The 20,360-nt window shown below is 40.3% G+C and overlaps 1 protein-coding gene across 4 annotated transcripts in view; it reads left to right on the top strand.

The window, feature by feature from the left end:
* Positions 1–20,360, top strand: part of L3MBTL3 (L3MBTL histone methyl-lysine binding protein 3) — an 87,863-nt gene that overhangs the window by 4,869 nt on the left and 62,634 nt on the right. For 3 of the 4 annotated variants that reach the window (XM_068425264.1, XM_068425252.1, XM_068425283.1), the window contains exons 2-3: positions 6,560–6,671; positions 19,366–19,477. In XM_068425264.1, coding sequence (XP_068281365.1) covers positions 6,570–6,671; positions 19,366–19,477 — 214 coding nt within the window. In that variant the 5' untranslated portion in view covers positions 6,560–6,569. The remainder of the gene's footprint in view (positions 1–6,559; positions 6,672–19,365; positions 19,478–20,360) is intronic. The other variant, XM_068425273.1, reaches the window with a different exon arrangement.

The raw sequence follows: 20,360 nt of genomic DNA, 5'->3' as shown, positions 1-20,360 counted from the left end.
GGGACATCATCAATAGGAAATCTGATCCATTTTCTGTTACAAGTGTTAAGAATTGCAAAGAATTTTAAGCTGTGGTCTCTTCGTGAATACATGTAAGCTATATATCTCATCTTTAAAATAATTTACTTGTAATAAACTTCATGAGCAACAGGCAAAATAGTGACATTTACTCAAACAGCTCTTCAACACACAATAGAAACATGGCAGAACTGGTAAAGTAGTTCCTAAACCACAAAAAATGAGATTTTGAAGGACATGTGTAATCTGCAGATACTTCTTTTAACGAAACATTAAAACAATTGAACCATTAAACAGGTACAAAACAAAGCCTATATTAAAATGTGGTGGATAGCTTCAAAGCATTTTACCATTTCCTGCACTGTTCCTGTTGTGGTTGTTTTTCTTTAAGTGAAGAATCAGGTGCAAAAAGATGAAGGATGAGAAAGAGACAAGCATGGGGTGCACCCAGCTCGCAGAGAGGATTGCGAGGAGAAAAGCAGGGCACATCCCGGAGGGTTTACAGTCAGTTGGCTTTGCTTTTGCTGTAATTGAGAAGCTAGCTTAATACAAAGTCTGTCCAAAATAGAGGGAGCTTACGTTGCAAGGGGTAGTTCTGCTTTCTGAGGCTTTGGTGGTGTAACAAGTCAGCCCTGGTAGTATTCGCATCCTTAACACGTTAAATAAAGCTGAAGCTGGGTATCGACTTGTCCCCTGGTGTCTAGAAGTTAGTGTATTTGCAGCTCTGGTACACTGAGTTGTCCCCTTTGTTTTCCTGATTTATTGTGTAGGGAAAATGTGTCCCTTTAGCCCATGGGTGCTACGCCAAGCAGCCTCCTCCTTGGAGATGCCCAAAATAGCCATCTACGATATTAGGACAAAAAACTCACCTGTTGCCTTTGTTTCTGAACATACATCAGTGCTGGTGTCACCCAGCCCTGCAGGAAAGAGGGACAGTGGCTCGGCTCTGTAAGGACATCACCTCCCTTGGTACCTTGTTTGTTCCTTGGACCTTACTGTTGGTGCCACTTGCTGAGACCTCCACTGGCTCTGCGGTTTTACCTCTCCTCGCAGGAGCTGTCAGCCGGGGCGAAGACCAGCATGGAGCAAACCTGCTAGGCTATCCTGTCACGGCGGCTACAGAAATCCTCAAAAGTAAAAACGAAAATACACAGGAATGCATAAAAAGAAAAGACACGCTATCGCAGACAGGTTATGCCAATCTGGCAGAGCTGACTGGTGGCTTTATTGCTGAGATCTCCTCTCTGTGCTGTCCAGTGACCCAGTATCGAGTTGGCCCCGCTGGTTAGAAATTGTGTGGACATTTCACAGGTGGCATCTTAAATTTTCAAAATTTGGGTAGGTGTCAGGTAGGTTTTTTAAAGCACTGACTGAAAGAAAGAATCCTTCTATTATTACTTTTTGATGTATTCAGTAGGTAGCCCTGTTATTATTTCAAAAACTACTTGTAAGTTTAATTGGCATATTCTCTCCTGTATCTTTGCTTTATATCTTTAGAGAATCTTTCACCAGATGAAACTATCTCCTTTTTAGTGCTGTTATTAAGTATCTCCTCTGTGAGGCACTCATTTATTGTTGAACCAGTTGGTAAAAATGAAGGTTTTTCTAAGGGGTGTGTCTAATCTTATTTTATATGCTTATTTTAATGATTGTATTGCATATGTCTAAAACAAAGTTAATGTTGAAATATTAACATGCGGCACACTCCTCTGTAAATGTTTTAGCTTATGGCTGTGAAGGCTGAGATACAGTTACATCACTAATAGTGGATTTTTGAGATGCTTTTGAAAGATGACTGTTCCAAGTTCTCACCGTTACGTCCTTTCCTTCACATCGGATGGCGTTCAGTGACAGGCATAGGGACAGTACTGTAGTTACTTTGCCCCTTGTTCATCTAGTATTTTTACTACTTTTCGGGAAGTGTAGCAACAGAAATGATAGCAAATGAAATCATTATGGAAGGAGTTATACTAGTTCAAAGAACTACATCAGAGCCTTAAAAACTAAAATGAAAACGAGTAGATAAGACATTCTGTAGTTTTCTTTATTCTGCGATTTAGATGTATATATTGCAATGATTTCATCCTTTTTTAGTACCTCATTGCTGTAACAATTTAATTGGTCTCTATCTCCCTCCTTATTATCATTAGTAGAGGGATATAGCCGCATCTTTCGTCTCATCAAACTCAGCAAAGCTGAAACAGGTATTTTGTTAAATGTAATTCCTTTTGGTAAATTAATTTATATCTGCATTGCCCTGTGACCTTTTCATCCCCACCAAGAACATTTCTGAAGGCTGCAGAATGTGAAAATACAGATTGTGCCTTTGATGTTGAGTTAATTTTACATGGAAAACAATAATGAATTCCTTATCAAACAATAGAATATATCTTATTGCTGATTGTTACCTGAGGAAACTTTGTTAGGTGTAATTAGGTTAAAATTTGTATGTTTTCTTGAGAGAAACATGCCCTGAACATTTCTGTGAATTTTTTTTTTTCACTTTCACAGTTTACATCCTGCCTAAGTAGGGTAGGCTCTAAGATTTTTTTCCCTATGTCATTTTTTTTCCAACTGGTTCTGTTACAAAGCGTGTCTATAATGAGAGCGGCACTATTGGAGGGAGCAGCACCTCATGGAGCAGCTGTCCGCTGCTCCTCGCTCCGTGGGATGGCGGCCGCTGCGAGGAAGCGTTTCTCCACAGTCTCTCAGGTCTCTTCCTGTCTTCTGTTGTGCCTTCTGCAGAAACCATTGGAACATGTTTTCTGTGATAAATAAACCACAGGAGGATTGAGTGAAGTGTCCTCTAAATAGGGTGGTAATTTAAGATTACTTAGAAACTTCAGTTGATACAGAACACAGCTTTGTGTTTGCTTAGCCAGGCTAATCGCAGGGAGCTCGTTACACCAATGTGTTTAAACCAGCATGTTTTACATCCTTAACGTTTCACAGGTTTCTGGGTAGATACAATTTTTCAGCTACTCCTTAGCAGCTTGGGTCTTGTGTTCTTGAGAGAAGGCCGGCGTCTCTGCCATTGTGCTGCAGTTCAGTTTGGTGTAAGCCTGCTTGAGCTGGTCTGCTGTGGTATGGAAGGCTGGGTGCTTGGTGGGCTTGAGCTCTGCGATGTACCGTGCTCTCGGGTCAAACAGAGATCATCCAAGTTGTGTTGCAGGAGCTGCCCTGAGGTAGGGTGGTGGATTTTTCCTGGGAGTGATTTTAAAAGATAAGGTCTATGGCTTTGAGGAATTTCTCAGTTTGTACTGAATTTGTTTAGATTTATTGATGTATTTTAAAATTAATTTTTCTGCATTGACGGTATGGTTTTCAATACTTTCTCACAGAGGATTACTGAATTTAGAGAAGGAGAAGACACCCTGAATCATGTGGTTCTTCTTTCTTGTGTGAAATATGTGAAGTTTTCTCAAAGAGTCTTCTGTGAACCCTACCTATCGTATGAAATGAAGGGGAATGCAGAATCTTTCACCCTAAGCAGTGGTTACTGACTGAGGTCCAGCTCCTGCCATCCTGTTGATACTGTGTAGTCCCTGGAGTGTTAATGAAAGTGCTCGTGGAGTAAGGTAGTAAGGTGTTCCTCAGTGTTTTAAAGATTTCTGCTAGAAATGAGGAGGAAACCAAGGAGAAATACAAGGGAGTCCACATTGCGGACCCAAAACCAGTATCTGTCTGTAGTGGTGGTGTTACAGTGATTGGTACAATTTTTCTGATGAAAAAAATGTAAATTTGATTATTTTTCACACAGGACAGTTAACTAGCTAAGCATTTTTCTCCTCAAACTTTCAGTAAAAAGTTTGAGTTGACCTGAGTAGGCCTGTCAGCCTGACCTCGGTGCCAGGCAAGGTGATGGAACGGATCATCCTGAGTGCCATTACACGGCACATGCAGGACAATCGGGGCAGGGATTCATGAAAGGCAGGTCCTGCTTGACCAACCTGGTCTCCTTCTATGACCAAGTGACCCACTTAGTAGATGAGGGCAGGGCTGTGGATGTAGTCTATCTAGACTTCAGTAAGGCATTCGACACTGTCTCCCCACAGCATCCTCCTAGACAAACTGGCTGCCCGGGGCTTGGATGGGTGGACTCTTCAATGGGTTAAAAAGTGGCTGGATGGCTGAGCCCAGAGAGTGGTGGTGAATGGGACAAAGTCCAACTGGCGGCCGGTCACTAGCGGTGTTCCCCAGGGCTCAGTTCTGGGGCCGGTGCTGTTCAATATCTTTATAGATGATCTAGACGTAGGGATTGAGTGCACCCTCAGCAAATTTGCAGACGACACCAAGCTGGGTGGGAGTGTCGATCTGCTGGAGGGTAGGAAGGCCCTACAGAGGGATCTGGACAGGTTAGATAGATGGGCCGAGACCAACGGCATGAGGTTCAACAAGAACAAGTGCCGGGTCTTACACTTCGGCCACAACAACCCCATGCAGCGCTACAGGCTGGGGGAAGAGTGGTTAGAAAGCGGCCCAGTGGAAAGAGACCTGGGGGTGCTGATCGACAGCCGGCTAAACATGAGCCAGCAGTGTGCCCAGGTGGCCAAGAAGGCCAGTGGCATCCTGGCCTCTATTAAGAATAGTGTAGCCAGCCTGTCTAGGGAAGTGATCGTCCCTCTGTACTCGGCACTGGTGAGGCCGCACCTTGAATACTGTGTCCAGTTCTGGGCCCCCCACTTCAAGAAAGATGTTGAGGTGTTGGAGCGAATCCAGAGGAGGGTGACCAAGCTGGTGAAGGGTCTGGAGGGTCTGACCTATGAGGAACAGCTGAGGGAGCTGGGGTTGTTTAGCCTGGAGAAGAGGAGGCTCAGAGATGACCTTATTGCAGTCTACAACTACCTGAAGGGAGGTTGTAGTGAAGTGGGAGTCGGCCTCTTCTCCCAGGCAACTAGCGATAGGACAAGAGGACACAGCCTCAAGCTTCGCCAGGGGAGGTTCAGGTTGGACATTAGGAAGAATTTCTTTTCAGAAAGGGTCATTAGACATTGGAATGGGCTGCCCAGGGAGGTGGTGGAGTCACCATCTCTGGATGTGTTTAAGAAAAGGCTGGGCATGGTACTTAGTGCCATGGTCTAGTTGACAGGGTGGTGTCAGGGCAATGGCTGGACTCGATGATCCAGAGGTCTCTTCCAACCTGATTGATTCTGTGATACTGTGAGTTTACTTCTGCTTGCTTTGCATCTTTTTCTGTTAACTGTGAGTGAACAAATATCACTCAGTCTTTTTTGTAGAAATTCCAGATTTCCAGAGAGTGTTGATAGGTATTTGCAGTGGGACCCAAGTTAGAAATTAGATTTTAGAAAACAAGGTCAAGCACTGAGGAAGCTCGCTCTCTATTTGATTTTCAAATACTGACACTTGCAGCAAAAATTTGGAGTCTGCAGTTGGAGTGTGAGGCCTAGAAAGGGTTTGCTAGGAAGTTCAGAAAGTGTAAATTTGAAAAGAGGTGAGCTTTTGCTAATAGTCCACAAACCAAAGCCAGAGCTAATTTTGCCTTCGATTGTTTCAGCTGCTAGGCATAGTGCAGAAGTTCTTCAGAAAGAAAATGAATGAGTCAGATTTCACGTTGAAAAAATAGTAAATTAGGTGCCAGGCCACAGATTTAAAGATTACTGGGTTTGTAAGAAGTGGAAAGGAGGAAGTTGGTGGTAGTCACAACTGGCTGCTAGAAACATTTACGGTTCAGTGCAGCTGATGCCATCTTTTTGTGGCAGTGGCAAGCGGTGGGCCAAAGCGGGGGGTCAGTGGCAAGTGTTACATACTTCTGTTGCCTGTGCAAATTATTTGGGATAAACTGTTACCACTGAAGAAGGTGTCCAAATTCACTATTTCTGAGGATAAATACTCTCTCCTCTCCTTTCACTGTTCTGAAACAGAGGGATCCAGTAAAATAAAGTCCTGTGAAGCAGTAGTTTTCTCTGGTCTTTAGGTGCTTCTCTACATCTAAATAAGTTTTACAAATGCAAATCAAAATTTAGTGAAACTGTATGGAAACAGACAAGGAATATTTGGGTGTCCTGAGTCAGACAGTGAAAATGAAAGACAGTTTCAAACTGATTTTGAAATTTTAATTTGAGCTTGTGTGGAGGATTCACATCAGCACGTTGTCCGATATTAAGGAAAAGCAGTTCTATTAGTCAGTGCTTAATGTATTTATTACAGGCATGCACTCATGTCTTGCCTTCCCCAGAACAAATGTTTTTCTTAGGTGTACTTGAGGTATGTTTTCCCCATGCAAACTTATTTGCAGTTTGAAATTTTTCATTTCTCTCCAATACAGCCTCATTAATAGCATCCTAGTGTATAAAACAAGTATTATTTTTTAAGGTTTTCAAAAGATTTCCCCTTGTTTTTATTATATTAGTGTATACTATCAGCAGTGTCATCAGTTGTCCACATTGCCAGTGTGCTGAGGGAAGCATTTGATACTGATCTATGAAGTGGGTTTGAAGAAATGTCCAGTAATATAAGCATTAAACCACTTACAGCATTTTCAGATAAAGTTTTTTATTTTTTAATTTATTTTTTTTTTTAGTACATGCATCATGAATGAATCTGCCTCTAGTGGAAATGGGCAAGAGTTTGATGTATTTAGTGCTATGGACTGGAAGGATGGCATAGGTACTTTGCCAGGAAGTGACCTAAAGGTAAGCTATGTAATTTTTGTAATAAGTGAAATGAAAATGTTAAATGCCAAAAGAATGCATTTCACAGGCTGGTGTGTAGGTACCTGCTTTTATGAATAACACATGAACCTGCGCCTCTGAGTTAAAAGACTGTAGCCTGTTAGCTTTTAGCTCTGGAGTTTCTTGATTTAGTTTCTGGTGCTGGCACAGACAGACATCATCCCTGTAGGAAGGCATAAATTAGCACTGCCTCACTATATAGACAGAAGTAATCAAGTGCACAATATCCAAAATAAATCACAAAAGTTAAGTGTGAAAATTCAGTCCACTTAGAGCATTATATTACCGTATCACTAAGAATCTTTATACTGTCATTGACTTGCACGGACTCATGTTCTTTGTTCTTTTTATTTCTAAAAATAGTTTATTTTTGCTGTGCTGTTGTCATGTGGATGCCTAGAAAAATGAATAAAGTGAGTGCTTCTGAGCTTGGTATAGTTTAGAAATTTGAATGATATTGGAATAGGACTTTTAATTACATTTTTCACACCGGTTGTATTTACTGAAGTAGATTATAACAATTTATTTTGTTTTCAAAATATTTTATGTATTTTTTTATCTGATACTTTTTACTGTGTCATCAGAAGATGTCCTACTGCGTTAGCTACAATTGCAGTTTTGATATTAGAGACTTTCTTGCACCTATTTCCTGTTGATTATAATCTATATTATCATTCCATTTAGACTAACGTTGATGAGGTTTTCATATAGTTTATTTTTTAAAAGGAATCTCACAAGAACGTGTGTGGTTTTTAAAAGAACTTTATATCCCTTGCTGCCTGATACAATTTCTGTTGTTGAAGTAAAGAGTCAAAAAGCATTTGAAATTCAGGACATACATGTTGTGAGTGTGGTTTTGTGTTGTTGGCTTTTTTTTTTTTTTTAAATCACAGAACCATAGAATAGAGTCACAGAATAATTTTCTTTGGAAAGGACCTCAGGACACCACCTCTGAGCACCCCAGACCTCAGGCCTGCTTAGATCAGGTTGCTCAGGGCCTTGTCCAGTACTGATTTGGTTATCTTCAGGGTTGGAGATACCACAGTCTCGCTGGGCAACCTGTTCCAGCATTTGACCACTCTCATAGTAATTTTTTCCTTTTATGGATACTTTGTTGGAATTTTCCCTTTTGCAGCTTGTGCCTGTTGCCTCTTGTCCTTCCACTGTACATGTCTGAGAAGAACCTGGCTCCATCCCCTCTATATCCTCCCACTAAGTACTGGAAGACAGCAGTAAAATTTCTCCTTCTGTTCTTAAGACTGAGCAAACAAGTTCACTCAGCTTCTTGCATGTCATCTGCTACAGCCCCTACTTCTTTTGGTGGACATCCATTAGACTTATTCCAGTATGTCAGTGTCTTTCTTGTACTGGACACAGTAGTCTGCATCAGCATTGAATAGAAGCGAATAATCAGTTCCCTCGACCTCCTGGCTACCCTCTTGCTAAAGCAGCCGTGGATGCTTGTGGCCACTTTGCTGATGGGGCACATTATGGTTCATGTTCAACTCATAGGTCCTCTTCTGCAAAGCTGTTTTCAAATAGTCAGCCCCCGGCCTGGCCTGGTGCATGCAGCTGTTCCATCCAGGTGCAGGGCCTTACACCTGCTTTTGTAGATATTCATGAGATCTTGTTAGCCCATTTCTTCGGCACATCAAGGTCTTTCTGAATAGCAACTCCAACTTGGTAATTTGCTTTTGCTGCCTGTCACAAATAGAAGCCTTTGCTAGTTTCTTCCCTAGCTGAGCTTTGGGTTTCCTAATTGTATCATTGTACACTACAGCAATATCACTATATACCTTCTTTCTATAACGTTTCTCCAGTTTCACCTTCTGCTTACTTCCTTTTCCATTTGAACTAAGTTAGAAGCCCCTAGTTCATTCATGTTGTCCTTCATCCACATTTGCTTAACTTCTTGCACGTTGGCATGCGTCATTCGCCTGTGAGGTCCCTGGAGAGATTTTCAGATCTCCTGGGCCCATTTATCCTTTAAAGCAGTCTCCTGTATGATCCTCCCAAGCAGATCTCTGAACATGCCAAAATCTGCCTCTCCTGAAGTCCAGTGCTGCTATTTCAGTATTTGCTTTGCTCACTTCTTTCAGGATTTCAGACTTCACCATCTCATGGTTGCTGCTGCCCAGGCTGTCATGAGCCTCCACATCCCTGACCAGTTCTGTATATTTTTAAAAACTTCAGGCCTTTAAAATTCCTTTTTGTTTTAATAAGCAACATTGTGTGAAAGGCAAACATTATACTGAAATATTTGAAGAATACAAAAGGGAACAATGCAGGAAAATAGAATAATCTCATATGCATCACTGGTAAGTGCTTTGTTCAGTTCTGGTTACCCTATGTCAAGAGAAACAAAACTGAAGCAAAGGTGGGGTCATTAATTAGCAGAGCAGTGGAAAAGCTTCCATACAAAGCATGAGAAAGGACTGGGAGGTGTAGGTGAGGGTAATTTTGAGAAATCATGTAAGAAGATTCTCAACTACGCACTGTTCAGGAAAGCATGATCATTTTAAGGTTGCTCTTTTGTTTTTTTTATTTTTATCTGGAAACAAACAGGTAATTGATTTTTGGACATAGATTCTTTGGTCCAGGCATTAGGGAAGATACAGTTAGAGGTGCGAATGGTAATGTACCCAGAATGATGAAAGATACAGAGAGAATTGGCCAGGCAGCTCATTCTGGTCTTTTTTTTTTTTTTTTAATACAAAAGCAAGGGGTTACTGGATGAAATTGAAATGGAGCCATTCTAACACTGACTGAAGTGTTATCTAACTAAATGTTTTCTAACAATGCAGAATTAACCTGGGGAGCTCACCACTGGACCAGGGAGCATCAACACTCAGTGAAAGACCAGACGTTTATATAGATACCAAAACAATTTGAGCTGTTAAAATAGTAAGGATTTTTAAGCTTTTGAGATAATTGTAACAACTCATTTTTCAAGGCTGCTTCTAAATACTGATGGTTAAAAGGGTGACTAATCCCTTGAAAGTGTAAATGTAATCGTGGAAGATATGTTACACTCTTTGTGGAATTGTAAGAATAGGGTTAATGTGGATGGTTTACCTGAACTGTCCTGATAACAGAGTATTTTAATACTGTGTCCCGAATCTAAAGAAAATGGCCTTACATAGCCATTAGTTCTCGTAAACTTGCATGTGTCTTTCAAAAATTGTGATAGTCTTGTTCCACTAAAGATATCAAACCATTGGCATGTATTTGCACTGAAATGCAATTGAAAAATCCAGTGAAAACACCGTAATAGCAAGGTGCACAAATCCAAATATTCTATTTTTACAGCTTGTTAATAGGTTAGAGTGCCTGGGTTTTTCATAATAAATAATAAGCTATAGCTTATTGATGAACTATTCATCACAGACAATGTATTGCTTACATACTCATATTTAGTCTTTTCTCTTAATAAAATGTTGGGGAAAATTGTCTTTGAACACTCAGATTTGGTAAACTGTATTGTATGAGCATGTGTTAAGTTAAACATATACGAAAATGTTGAAATGCTGTTTTTTGATGTAAAGTTTTGGGGAGTTACCTACTTGAAGTCCTTATTTTTAGTCCCTTAAGTCATATGGCATTTGCTTGTCTTCACTGCCTGCATGGTGAAGTTTCATACTTATTTTTACATATGCACTTTTAAAGAAATCTCTTTTCTTACATGTTATATTAATATCTAGCCTTCTCAGATTATCAGGCAAGTATATCTGAGCAACCATTCTTTTGAAGAATCGCTTCATTTTTGTGAACGTAAGTTCCTCTATGAATAAAAGCTAATTTATAAGTTACTTTTCTCAATATTTTCTTATCATTGTTTAAATTTAACTTTTCTTATGATATAGAAGAACAACTAAATAAGAAACAGGTAATTGCATTATGTCTTTTTGTTACGAAGTCCTATGGGCACTTTTATGCCTGCTGGACTTACTGAGATAGGCTGCACCAGGGGACGCTCACCTCCCAGTCTAATCAAAACAGGGCAGCCGCGTCAGATACCAAGCCTCTATTCTCAGCCGTGCCATGGTCTCTTATGTCTGCATCTATTTCCACATCGGTAAAATGCTGAAAGTGTTCTTTTCCTATGATTTTGTGCAGTGTTAATTGTTAAGAGTTTTGTCACCCGTAGTTGGAGAAGGCTGTGGAAATACATTCTCATACAGATTTTGTTAAAACTCTTTTGCAAAAATAGTCATAAAATAGTTAATACTTCTTGAATGCTGCTTTGAGCATGCTGTGTGACAGATAAATAGTGAGTGGTTGTGGAAAACGCTAGAATTTCAAATTATACAGTGGATAGGGAGAATTAAAAATGGTACAGTATGATGCACTGAAGACTGAGAATAAAATTTTTAGCATTGTATATTAGTTCTTTCAAGTTGTTTAAATAAAACAGAAAACTTGAATTCCAGTAGAGTTTAAAATAGTTTTCAAATTACAGAATGCCTTCATGTGGCAGGCTAAGTAATGTATGCTCATCTGAAAAACATCAGTGCTTACCAGTTACTCTGCATGGTGTGAATGTAAATGTGAAATGCTCTTCTTTTTTTCTCTCTCTCTTTTTTTTTAAATCTCTGTGCCGAGTGCAGGCAGTAACACCATCACTTCAAGATTTAAATGTACTCATTAAATTGGAAAAGCTGTAATAATTTACAGTCACTTCCTACTGCAGTGATGGAAGTTTATGAAGTACTTTGTAATGAGTTTTCTAGTGTTTGTGTTTGGAACGTGAGCTGTTATATACTGCTTGGACAGAATTTTGGTCATTATTTCCAGCTTGCAAATTGTGCTTGAAAAAAAAAATTTTTTTTGATGATGAAGGAATTCACCTGTAAATGAAGTTGGGCAGCTAATATCATAGGAAACCAAAGGTAATAGTGGAACATGAATGATGGAATAATGGTCAGTGGTGCTTGGTATTTCCAGCTGTGCTGTGAATAAGGTAGCGGTGATTCAGAGTGCTGTGTTTCCGGATGCGTAGGTGCAACCGCTCAAGGCAGTAAAGTGCATCCTTTCACCTGCACATTCTGAAATTGCGTTCAAGTTTGCCTGAAATAATTAACATTTTGAAAACAACTTATTTTTTTCTCATTTGATTATACATTATACGGCAGAAGTACTGGTAGCGTCTCAGGCAATAACTGAATACACTGCTTTTTTAGTGCAAAGCTAATTCTGCCCTCACACAGTGGCATGTGCTGCACTGAACTTGGGGAGCCATTCCTGTGTCGAGGGAGAGTCCCCGAGGGTGTCTGCAGGAAATATCAACTGCCTGGAACTGGTTAAATTGCTGCCTCCACTGGGAAGGTGTTATTCTAGAGGGAAGCGGGGTTCCCTTCAGGGAAGCTGGTAAGGGGTAGGGCAGGGAGGAGAAAGCAGGGCAGAACAGACTTTCTCTGACCACATGTGAGCGCCAGCAGATGTACCGAGTGGCCTGGTCTTTTCCACATGGAGATAACTTTCTTCTGTTGCAATCTAATGTAATTAATTAGCTCATGCTGTGCTTCATTGCTGTAGATTCCTGGTTAAAACTTTGCATTGTCATAAAATGATTTTACCTTATTTTAAAAAAGACCAAAAAGGAAATGTCACTATTAAAATTGCTAAAACTGCAAAGCCAAGAAATGCTGGGTTTAGGTTTGCCTTTGGATCTTTAACTGGGCTTCCTCATGTGGAGTCATGGTAGGGTCTTCTCCTATGTGATCACATGCTGTTTTACCACAAAATCTGCCGTGTCATTTGCTGTAGATGCTGTTAGACTTGTAAATAACTGGGCAGAGGATTTCAGGAAGGAAAAGGAATAGTTTTGTGATTAATGCAGGTAAATGCCACACAGGAAAGCTTAGCACTGCACTTGCTTCTACCACAGTCTTCCTGTGTGGTGCTGAACAACTCACTGGAACCAAAACTTTGGCAGGCAGCCATTCATTTTTTATTTGCCACTTGCATGGGCTCCCCAAGAGATATTAGCGTTTGGTATTTAGAAATATTCTGGCCAAAATAATTCAAAGCCAGGGTTGCTTTGTAGGACAACTTCTGGATCAATAAGCATCGTCTTGGCAGGCCTTGACTTCTGGCTCTGTTGCTGATCTATATGTCACCTTAAGAAAGTCCGTTTAGCTTCAATTTCCTACTCAAGTGGAGCTAATAAGGCAGATTGAGTTTGCAGTGGAGAGAAATCATTGAGAAGTGCTCTGGTACTAAGATAATTCTTGAGCACTCGAGGTGAAGGGGAAGAGCCTGAGGAGTGTTTAAGAGTAAAGCAGATAAACATTACTGGAGAGAAGACTGAGGTATCGGCGGTACCTAAGCTTTCAGTTCAGAAATGATGAGAGGATGTTCCTATTATTAATTCTTTTTGGAAGGCTGTAATTTGATAATAACCCTTTCCTGCTTGTGCCTGCCCAGTTAAAAAAAAAACCTTTCCTTTCATTTTGAGTGCAAGTTGTTCTCTTCTTCGTTACTTCAGGATTAGCCGATTGCAGTGTTACTGAAGCATCTTAAAAATCAATCGAAGATTGCTTGAAGTGCTTGACTTTCTTGCTGACAGCGTTGTTCCAGTGAGAGGGGGTCTGGCCCTGCCCCTTGGTCGTGGTGTGGAATTTAATCTCTGCTGATTATGATTTAGGGAGCCCTAAATAGCCTGGGATTCTACTTAAGTTGTTTGTCTTTTGCTGTACTTGCTAAAGTAGGAGCTTGGAGGCAGGATCCCTTCTCATCATTAAATAAAGGCAATAGCCAGGTGCAGGGACATTTTCTTTAACCTTCTGCATCCCTGAAAGAATCAAAATTTTGTGACCAGGCAGGCATCAGGGGTCACGTGCTTACTGAGTGCTTTGAAATACGCTGAGAGCAGAGTACTCGAATGATGAAGAGCTAGGAAGAGATATTTTTATTTTCATTTGTAAGTGGCTGAGAACAGAGGTTTTGTTTTCAGGAATTACTTTGCACTGCATTGTAACAGTAATTGCTAGAGTGCCTAAAGCTTTTTTAGATACGTGCTCTTTGTTATTTCAGTGGGTTTTTTTAAAAGAAAATAAACAGTCATTCTACTTTCAAATCTTGTAGAGTAAATAAGACTGGCTTTACTGCTTGAAGAAAGAATATGAAAATACTCAACAGCTGCCTCACTTTCTGAGTGCTATCCAGCCCCTGCCTGGGGCAGGGGTTCTGTGGAAAAAATAGTATGTGATTGTGCATGTAAAGACTGTATCACATACACACAGAAGAGGAGAATGGTTGAATGGACAAGTTCTGGCATTTACTAACTTATTCAACTTAAATAATATGTAAAAAATAGTCGGGCATGTGGCAGGATGTGGTTGGACAACACAATGTCTATAAGCAATTCCTTTGCTTTAAAGAGAGGAGGAGATGTAAGATTCCAGAAAGGCTCTGATTTATCTGAGCAGTCCCACTGAAATCACTGTGATTAAATGGTAATTAAAATCAAGAATGATGATAACTGTTTGCTAACCAGAGATCTGAGTGTAGTTCTTTGGCTTGTATCGCTGGAGTCCCAGGTGTCGGTCCTCTTGACAGACTGGTGTATAACTCTGCTACTTTAAGTTGAGTTACTTCATAGGCATAAAGAGTGTTTACTCAGTTTACTTTTGTTTTGGATAATATAATGTTGCAGGTTTCTTCTGAGCTAGTGTGCAATCACACTGTTGTGGGTTCAAGATGAGTTGTATTCCTGAAGTTACTGCCAGAATGCAGCAACAATTGTCTTCATTGCAATGAACTCTTTGTCCTTATCTTGCCCAGTAGATGGTAGTGTTGGCTGTTTTTTCTAATTTATTTTAAAGCTATACATTAAGATGTGTGGGTTTTTTTCTTCTTTTTTTTGTCCTTTGCACTTCAATTGTTCTTCCTTTTTCTTCCTTTTTATTTCTTCCTGTTCTCCCAAATAATATTTTTACCTTGTAGAAAACAATAGTAGCCTTTATTCTAATTTGATCTCTGTGGGTACTGATAAGATCTTGTACACTCTCAAAAGGGCACAAGTAACAGCAAACGGAGATGGTCTGATCTTTGTTGCTCTGAATTAGGCACATGCAACAGTGGGGACTTAATTTGAAACTAAATCATATATATTTCTTCCCAATAGGTTTGAGTTTCTAAGAATTAATGTACAATATAGTAGACACTTCACATTGTTTGCAAATTTGTCCCACACAGTGACAAATACCCAGAGTGTTTTCATGAAATGTGGAGTAAGAGAACTGAAAGCCCTTTTAACATATAATTCCACCGACATAAAACTACAGAGTGCTTTCCAGCCTCCATGGTAAGGCAAAGAACTTCCATTGGAAATGGAAAGGTCCTAAAGCCACTGAGGGAGGGACAGCAGAACTCCACCTGTGGTGTTATGCTTAGTCATGTTCACTGAGAAAAACTGAATTTCCATGGTTGAACACAGCACATGGTGGGCAAAGAATGACAGGCTGATCAAGGAGATGGAGCACCATTTTCACAAGAAGAACAGAAGGAGCTTGTGCATAGCTTAATAAAATTAAGTCTGGGGGTACATAATTCCTTGTTTCAAATGTATACCCACAGAGTAAGTGCTAGGGTGCTACAGCTATGTTATCCATAGGGTAATGTTGGGTTAAGAACAAATGCGTATAAACTGACTATGAATAGATGTAAATGAAAAGTTAGAAGAAGGTTTTTCGAGAAATAAATTCAGGAACAGATTTTCAGTAGAGGCACTGGTAACAGAAAATGCAGCCACTTCTAGTTGCAGCTGAAACATGAAATGCTTTGTGTGATGCTATTGCCTGCAATAAACGAAGGCTTCGTCTCAGGGACTTATGATACTTACTCCAGTCCTGTGTAAATTTTAATGCAATTTTAATTTTCAAAAAATGTTTATTCATAGTAATTTTGATCCCTGTAGAGGAACTTAACATGTGGACAGACAGAAATGGTTCAGAAAGTATTTATAATGTTTGACTATTATCTGTTTAAGCCTTGATTTCCCTCACTGTGTTCTTTATTTGTTGAATAAATATTAAAATGTTCCTGGGGATTAAATTAACAGTCATACAAACTCAAGTCCTGGTATATCAGGGCATCATTTCCCGAGAATGTGAAAATGTATCTCAGCTCTGAGTGGAAGGAATGTCTAATGATGTTTTGATGGAAGCTGCTGTTTAATTCCCTTTTGATCCTTGTAGAAACTGCTAAACAAGGCAGCTAAGTAAGTTCTGTGTTGTATACTTACGCACTAACTGTTGAACTCATCCTGCCAACTCAGTTTGTGATATATTTTTATTAAAAAAACTGCAGTAACTTGAAAATGTGTATTTTTGCCCTTGTTGCTCACCTGTACATGAAACTTTGAAAGTCAAATTTTCTATCCAAATGTTACATTTATTTCGTTTATCTTACCATGGATTTGCTCATGAAAGCTGTTGAGGTTTCTTTCTGTTCTTCTTCTTTGCCTTCTGATCTTTTAAGACCATTAGCTCCGTTGGGTGGGATAGAGAGTTATCTCTTTAAGAGGTTACTTAAAATTGCAAACAGACATTTGACAAAACTCAAGTGGATTAAATTCATACGCAACAAGCTTTATAATTTATTGTCCTTTAAACATTGAAGTGACAAAAATCAGGCCGCTTTGTGAGATTATTTTAAAAGTGTTTGATAATGGCCTGACTTTGTTTCCATCAATGGGAATTTTACTGTTTGCTTTAGTGAAGAGAGGTTTAAGGAAAATCCCTTCATCCAGTGCAAATTTATATATTTACTTAAGGAGTTTTGTGACTTAAAAACAAATTTTTACTTCTCAGAAAGCTATGGGTCCATCCTCAGAAGTTAGCTCAATGGCACTGTTTCCTTCCGTCTGTATCACCTACTGCAAACTTCCAGACTGTCAAGACACTTCGGGAAGTATATAGGAGGACTGCTCTTACTATATTTTAGCTGGGATCGCCAGAAATAGAGGAATCACTATGACGGAACCTCTACGTTTAGGTTTTTTTGTCGCTTTATAAGTAGAAGCAGCTTATGGAAGTGTTGATTTTTTTCATGGACACATAAACTACCATTAATCTAGATCCTTTTTGTCACTCTTCCAACAGTAGACAGTAGTTGGCATGTTGCTCTGGCAGCTCTTATGCTGTGATGGCTTTGTGCAGCATGCTGCTCTGTACATCTGTTTATCCTGTTTTTAAGCAATTAACCTCTGTCACAAGTTTTTTGTTGCTTTTCATGCCCAGCTAAAACCAGAGAATGGCTTCCCAGGTCTGAGGCATTTTTCCGGTCAGCTATGTAGAGCTCAGTGTGCACAGTAATGCTGAAGCTGTAGCTGGGGAAGCAGTGAGTGAAAGCAGACGTACCTGCTTCAAGTCTGCGTCTGAACAGGAGCTGGAGGCCTCTGACACAGATAGAGACGAGGCTGCGGGCAAAACCAGGAGATAGAGAGGTCAGACGAGGCAGCAGGCCCGGGAGCGGGCTCAGGAGTGTTGTCACACCCTCCTGCCTGCTAAGGCAGTAACAAGTGGTTACTCCCCATCACCGAGCCCGTCTTAGCGTGGTGGCCTGAAGAGCTGCTTCCTTAACGGTTCGGTTCTTGCTGCTGTGGAGAACCTCCAGTGAAAGGGTAGCTGAGAGCAGCCTTCCCTGAAGTTGTCTGTCTTTCATCATTTGATGTGTGTCAGTCAGCCCTCTGAAACCAGAAGGGCTGGCGGGTCGCTGCACCGGCTAGGGTGACCTCCTTGCATACCATGGGAGGACCTGGTGGAAGAGGAACGTATGTATAGTGTCAGGGCTGAACACCAATCGGATCATACAGAAATATCCCAGCTATTAATTGTACTGTTCAGAAATACCTTTGGTGTATGTATGTTCTGGCTGATGCTGTATGAAGGTGCAGCAGAGTGTTTCCAGAAGCTGGTTAGTAACCTCCTTGTGACCTGTTTGTGGGTGGGCTGCAGCACCATGCGCTCGCAGCCTGATTGCTGAGCCAGCTGTTGCAGAGTTAGAGCTCTTTGGTAGCAAGGAAGGTTTTCCCTCTGGTATCTACCTATTGCAGAGGCAGCGAAGAGCCAATAGCAAAAATGAGCTTGACCAAAATAGGAACCAGGCTGGATGTGTAAGTCAGCCGTAAGACACAAGGATCCTCCTCTGAATGGTAACTCCACTGCTCTTCTTTGCGTGGAACAGTGTGAATGTCTGTCCACAAACTGGAGTACGAGCATGTGGTGTTACTGCATTTGGTTGCCTTTCAAAGCTGAGCTCCCGGTCTTTCAGTCCAGATGGATTTATCGACAGTTTGTCCACACTTGCATATCTGTTGTGAGAGTAGCTGATCGCAAGTGAAAATCTTGGCTCCAGAAGTCAAGAGGACTGTATGAGGTCCTTCTCTCTTCTCTTCCTTCTCTCACCTTATTATTTCTGAGCTGCTTGCATTCCTTTGGACCTGGTGGCTCTTTGCAAATGCTGAGGCTGGAGGGACTGTGTCAGTGAAAGCACACTGTTGTGGTATGTACGTCATGGGGCTCACCTTTGCTTTCAGTCACAATGGCTTATTTTTGGTACTATACCATAGCAGGGTCCAAAGTAAACAGGAGTGATTCATCCTGCAGCCTCTGGAGGCACAGAGAAGATCAATGTAATGCCAGGCAATTGTTCCCCTTCTCATTTTCCCAAGGTAAAGTTGCCTGACCAGAAAAACAGAAATAGGCTTCATGGTATTGAAGGAGTGTCCTGAAGGAGTATTCTTGCAAGTGGGTGCTGGGGAGCTTTCAAAGACTCTCCCAGGTGTAATTTTTCCTGTTATCTCCGTTGGTGAGAGCACCTCACTGCTAGAGACCTGTCCTCTGCGGCAAAGCTCAGAGTGTTACACTCCTTCACTGTTTAGAGCAGACTATCACGGACATAACGCTGCCTTGAGTTCAACCTGTGTCATGAGCTGGGCCTGCAAACCAGGTAGTGACTGGGAAGCTGAAGTTTATTTTCATCTGGTAGTGCTGTAATCATTACGGCATTTGGAAGACGCTTTTCTGCTGGCAGCAGGATGGATATAACTCCCGGTGCTCCTGTGTAAGCACAGCATGTGGGGTATTGTTGAGCCTTGCTTCTGGCTGACAGTAATATCATGTTCAGCATGTAATTAAACAGCTCATAAACTGCCTTGAGATGTTTGTTTATGTGCACTTTACAGTGGAGAAGTACTGTGTTTTCAGAGGATGCTGAAATTTCTGTACTCTGTGAAGCATTTATATTTAACGTTCAGTTCCTTTTTTCTCAACAAAAATACTTAGTAGCTGGAGTGCGTTATTTTGCTGGCAATGAAAAGCATATGCTTAGGAGATTTTTCCCATGAGTTTCTGTTACTGATTTTTTGATTCTTGTGTGCAAGTTAGATATTGATCTGCATGTGGAGGCCTCTCTATCAATATCTGTTGCAAATTAATATTTTTAGATAACGAAATGAGTTTGCATTTTACTTGATAAAAACAAGAAAGGCTTGTTTCCAGTTCCTTGGGGATAAGCAGAAACACGTAGAAACTAGATAGTATGGTGAGGACACCATGTAAAAGCTATATTGGTGAATAGAAGAAAACACCGTAAGAGAGTATTAGTAAATTTTTACTATACTCCATGCCGTTTTTTTTTTGTCTTACAGTTTAGAGTGAATGAATTTGGGGCCTTGGAAGTGATTACAGATGAAACAGAGATGGAAAGTGTTAAAAAGGCGACTGCTACCACAACCTGGATGGTTCCAACTGCTCAAGAAGGTCAGTTAAGAGGTGGTACACATTTTCTGTGGTAGACTGTATTTTGTTTAATATATCAGTTTTTCTTAAAGATTGCCCCCCAAAATAAAAAGAAACTTATTTGTTTTAATGCAAAGAGTATCTCTGTTGATGTTACCTGTCTCTAGGGGTGTGAATAAGTCCGAAAATAAACGCATTTTAAGTTAGAAGGAAATAATTCCACTGTTAAACATCTGAAGTTCAATTGCAGCCACAATTTTTTCAAACAGTAATTTTTTCTAAGCTTAGAATCGGTATCGTCCATCTATTTAACTTGAAAAGTAGTCGATTTCTTACATTAAATTGAGAAGTTTTTAGATTTTTTTTTGTTGTTGTTGAGCTGGTTCTCCAGACTGCCCACAGACTTTACTAACTGCCTACAGTTCATTTGTGACTGAACTGCTGCGCACTGTAAACTGCCTTCACATGGTACTGGCTGCTGCTTAGCTGCTACCACCGATGTCAATTTATGTCTGCACTGTTGCCTTGCTCCTGCTGATTATGCTTTTTTACAGTATTGAAATCAGTATGTAGCAACCATTTGTGTTTATCTTGAATGATAAAATTCTAATAGTTCTAGTATCTGTGTACCAAATAAGGTGTTTTCTGGATTTAAAATACTGATGGAAGGAAACATCTCTTTTGTTCAAGGAAAACTGGTTTGCATGCTTATAAATTCTGAAAATTTTGGTACACTGATTCCAGAAAGAGTAGTGTGAAAGAGAGTATCACAACTAATTTTGCAGTCACTTACAACTACTTGGGATTTTTTTCCCTTGTTGATATGATATTTTATCAATTTTCTTTTAAAATACGCATTCTGTAAGTCATTTGAAAAGCAGACTTCAAAATTTTGGTTTAATAA

This window comes from Nyctibius grandis, chromosome 1, assembly GCF_013368605.1.
Source record: "Nyctibius grandis isolate bNycGra1 chromosome 1, bNycGra1.pri, whole genome shotgun sequence".
NCBI classification, from domain to species: Eukaryota; Metazoa; Chordata; class Aves; order Nyctibiiformes; family Nyctibiidae; genus Nyctibius; species Nyctibius grandis.
Note: the sequence above shows the minus strand (reverse complement) of the source record. Positions and strands in the feature narration are given on the sequence as shown.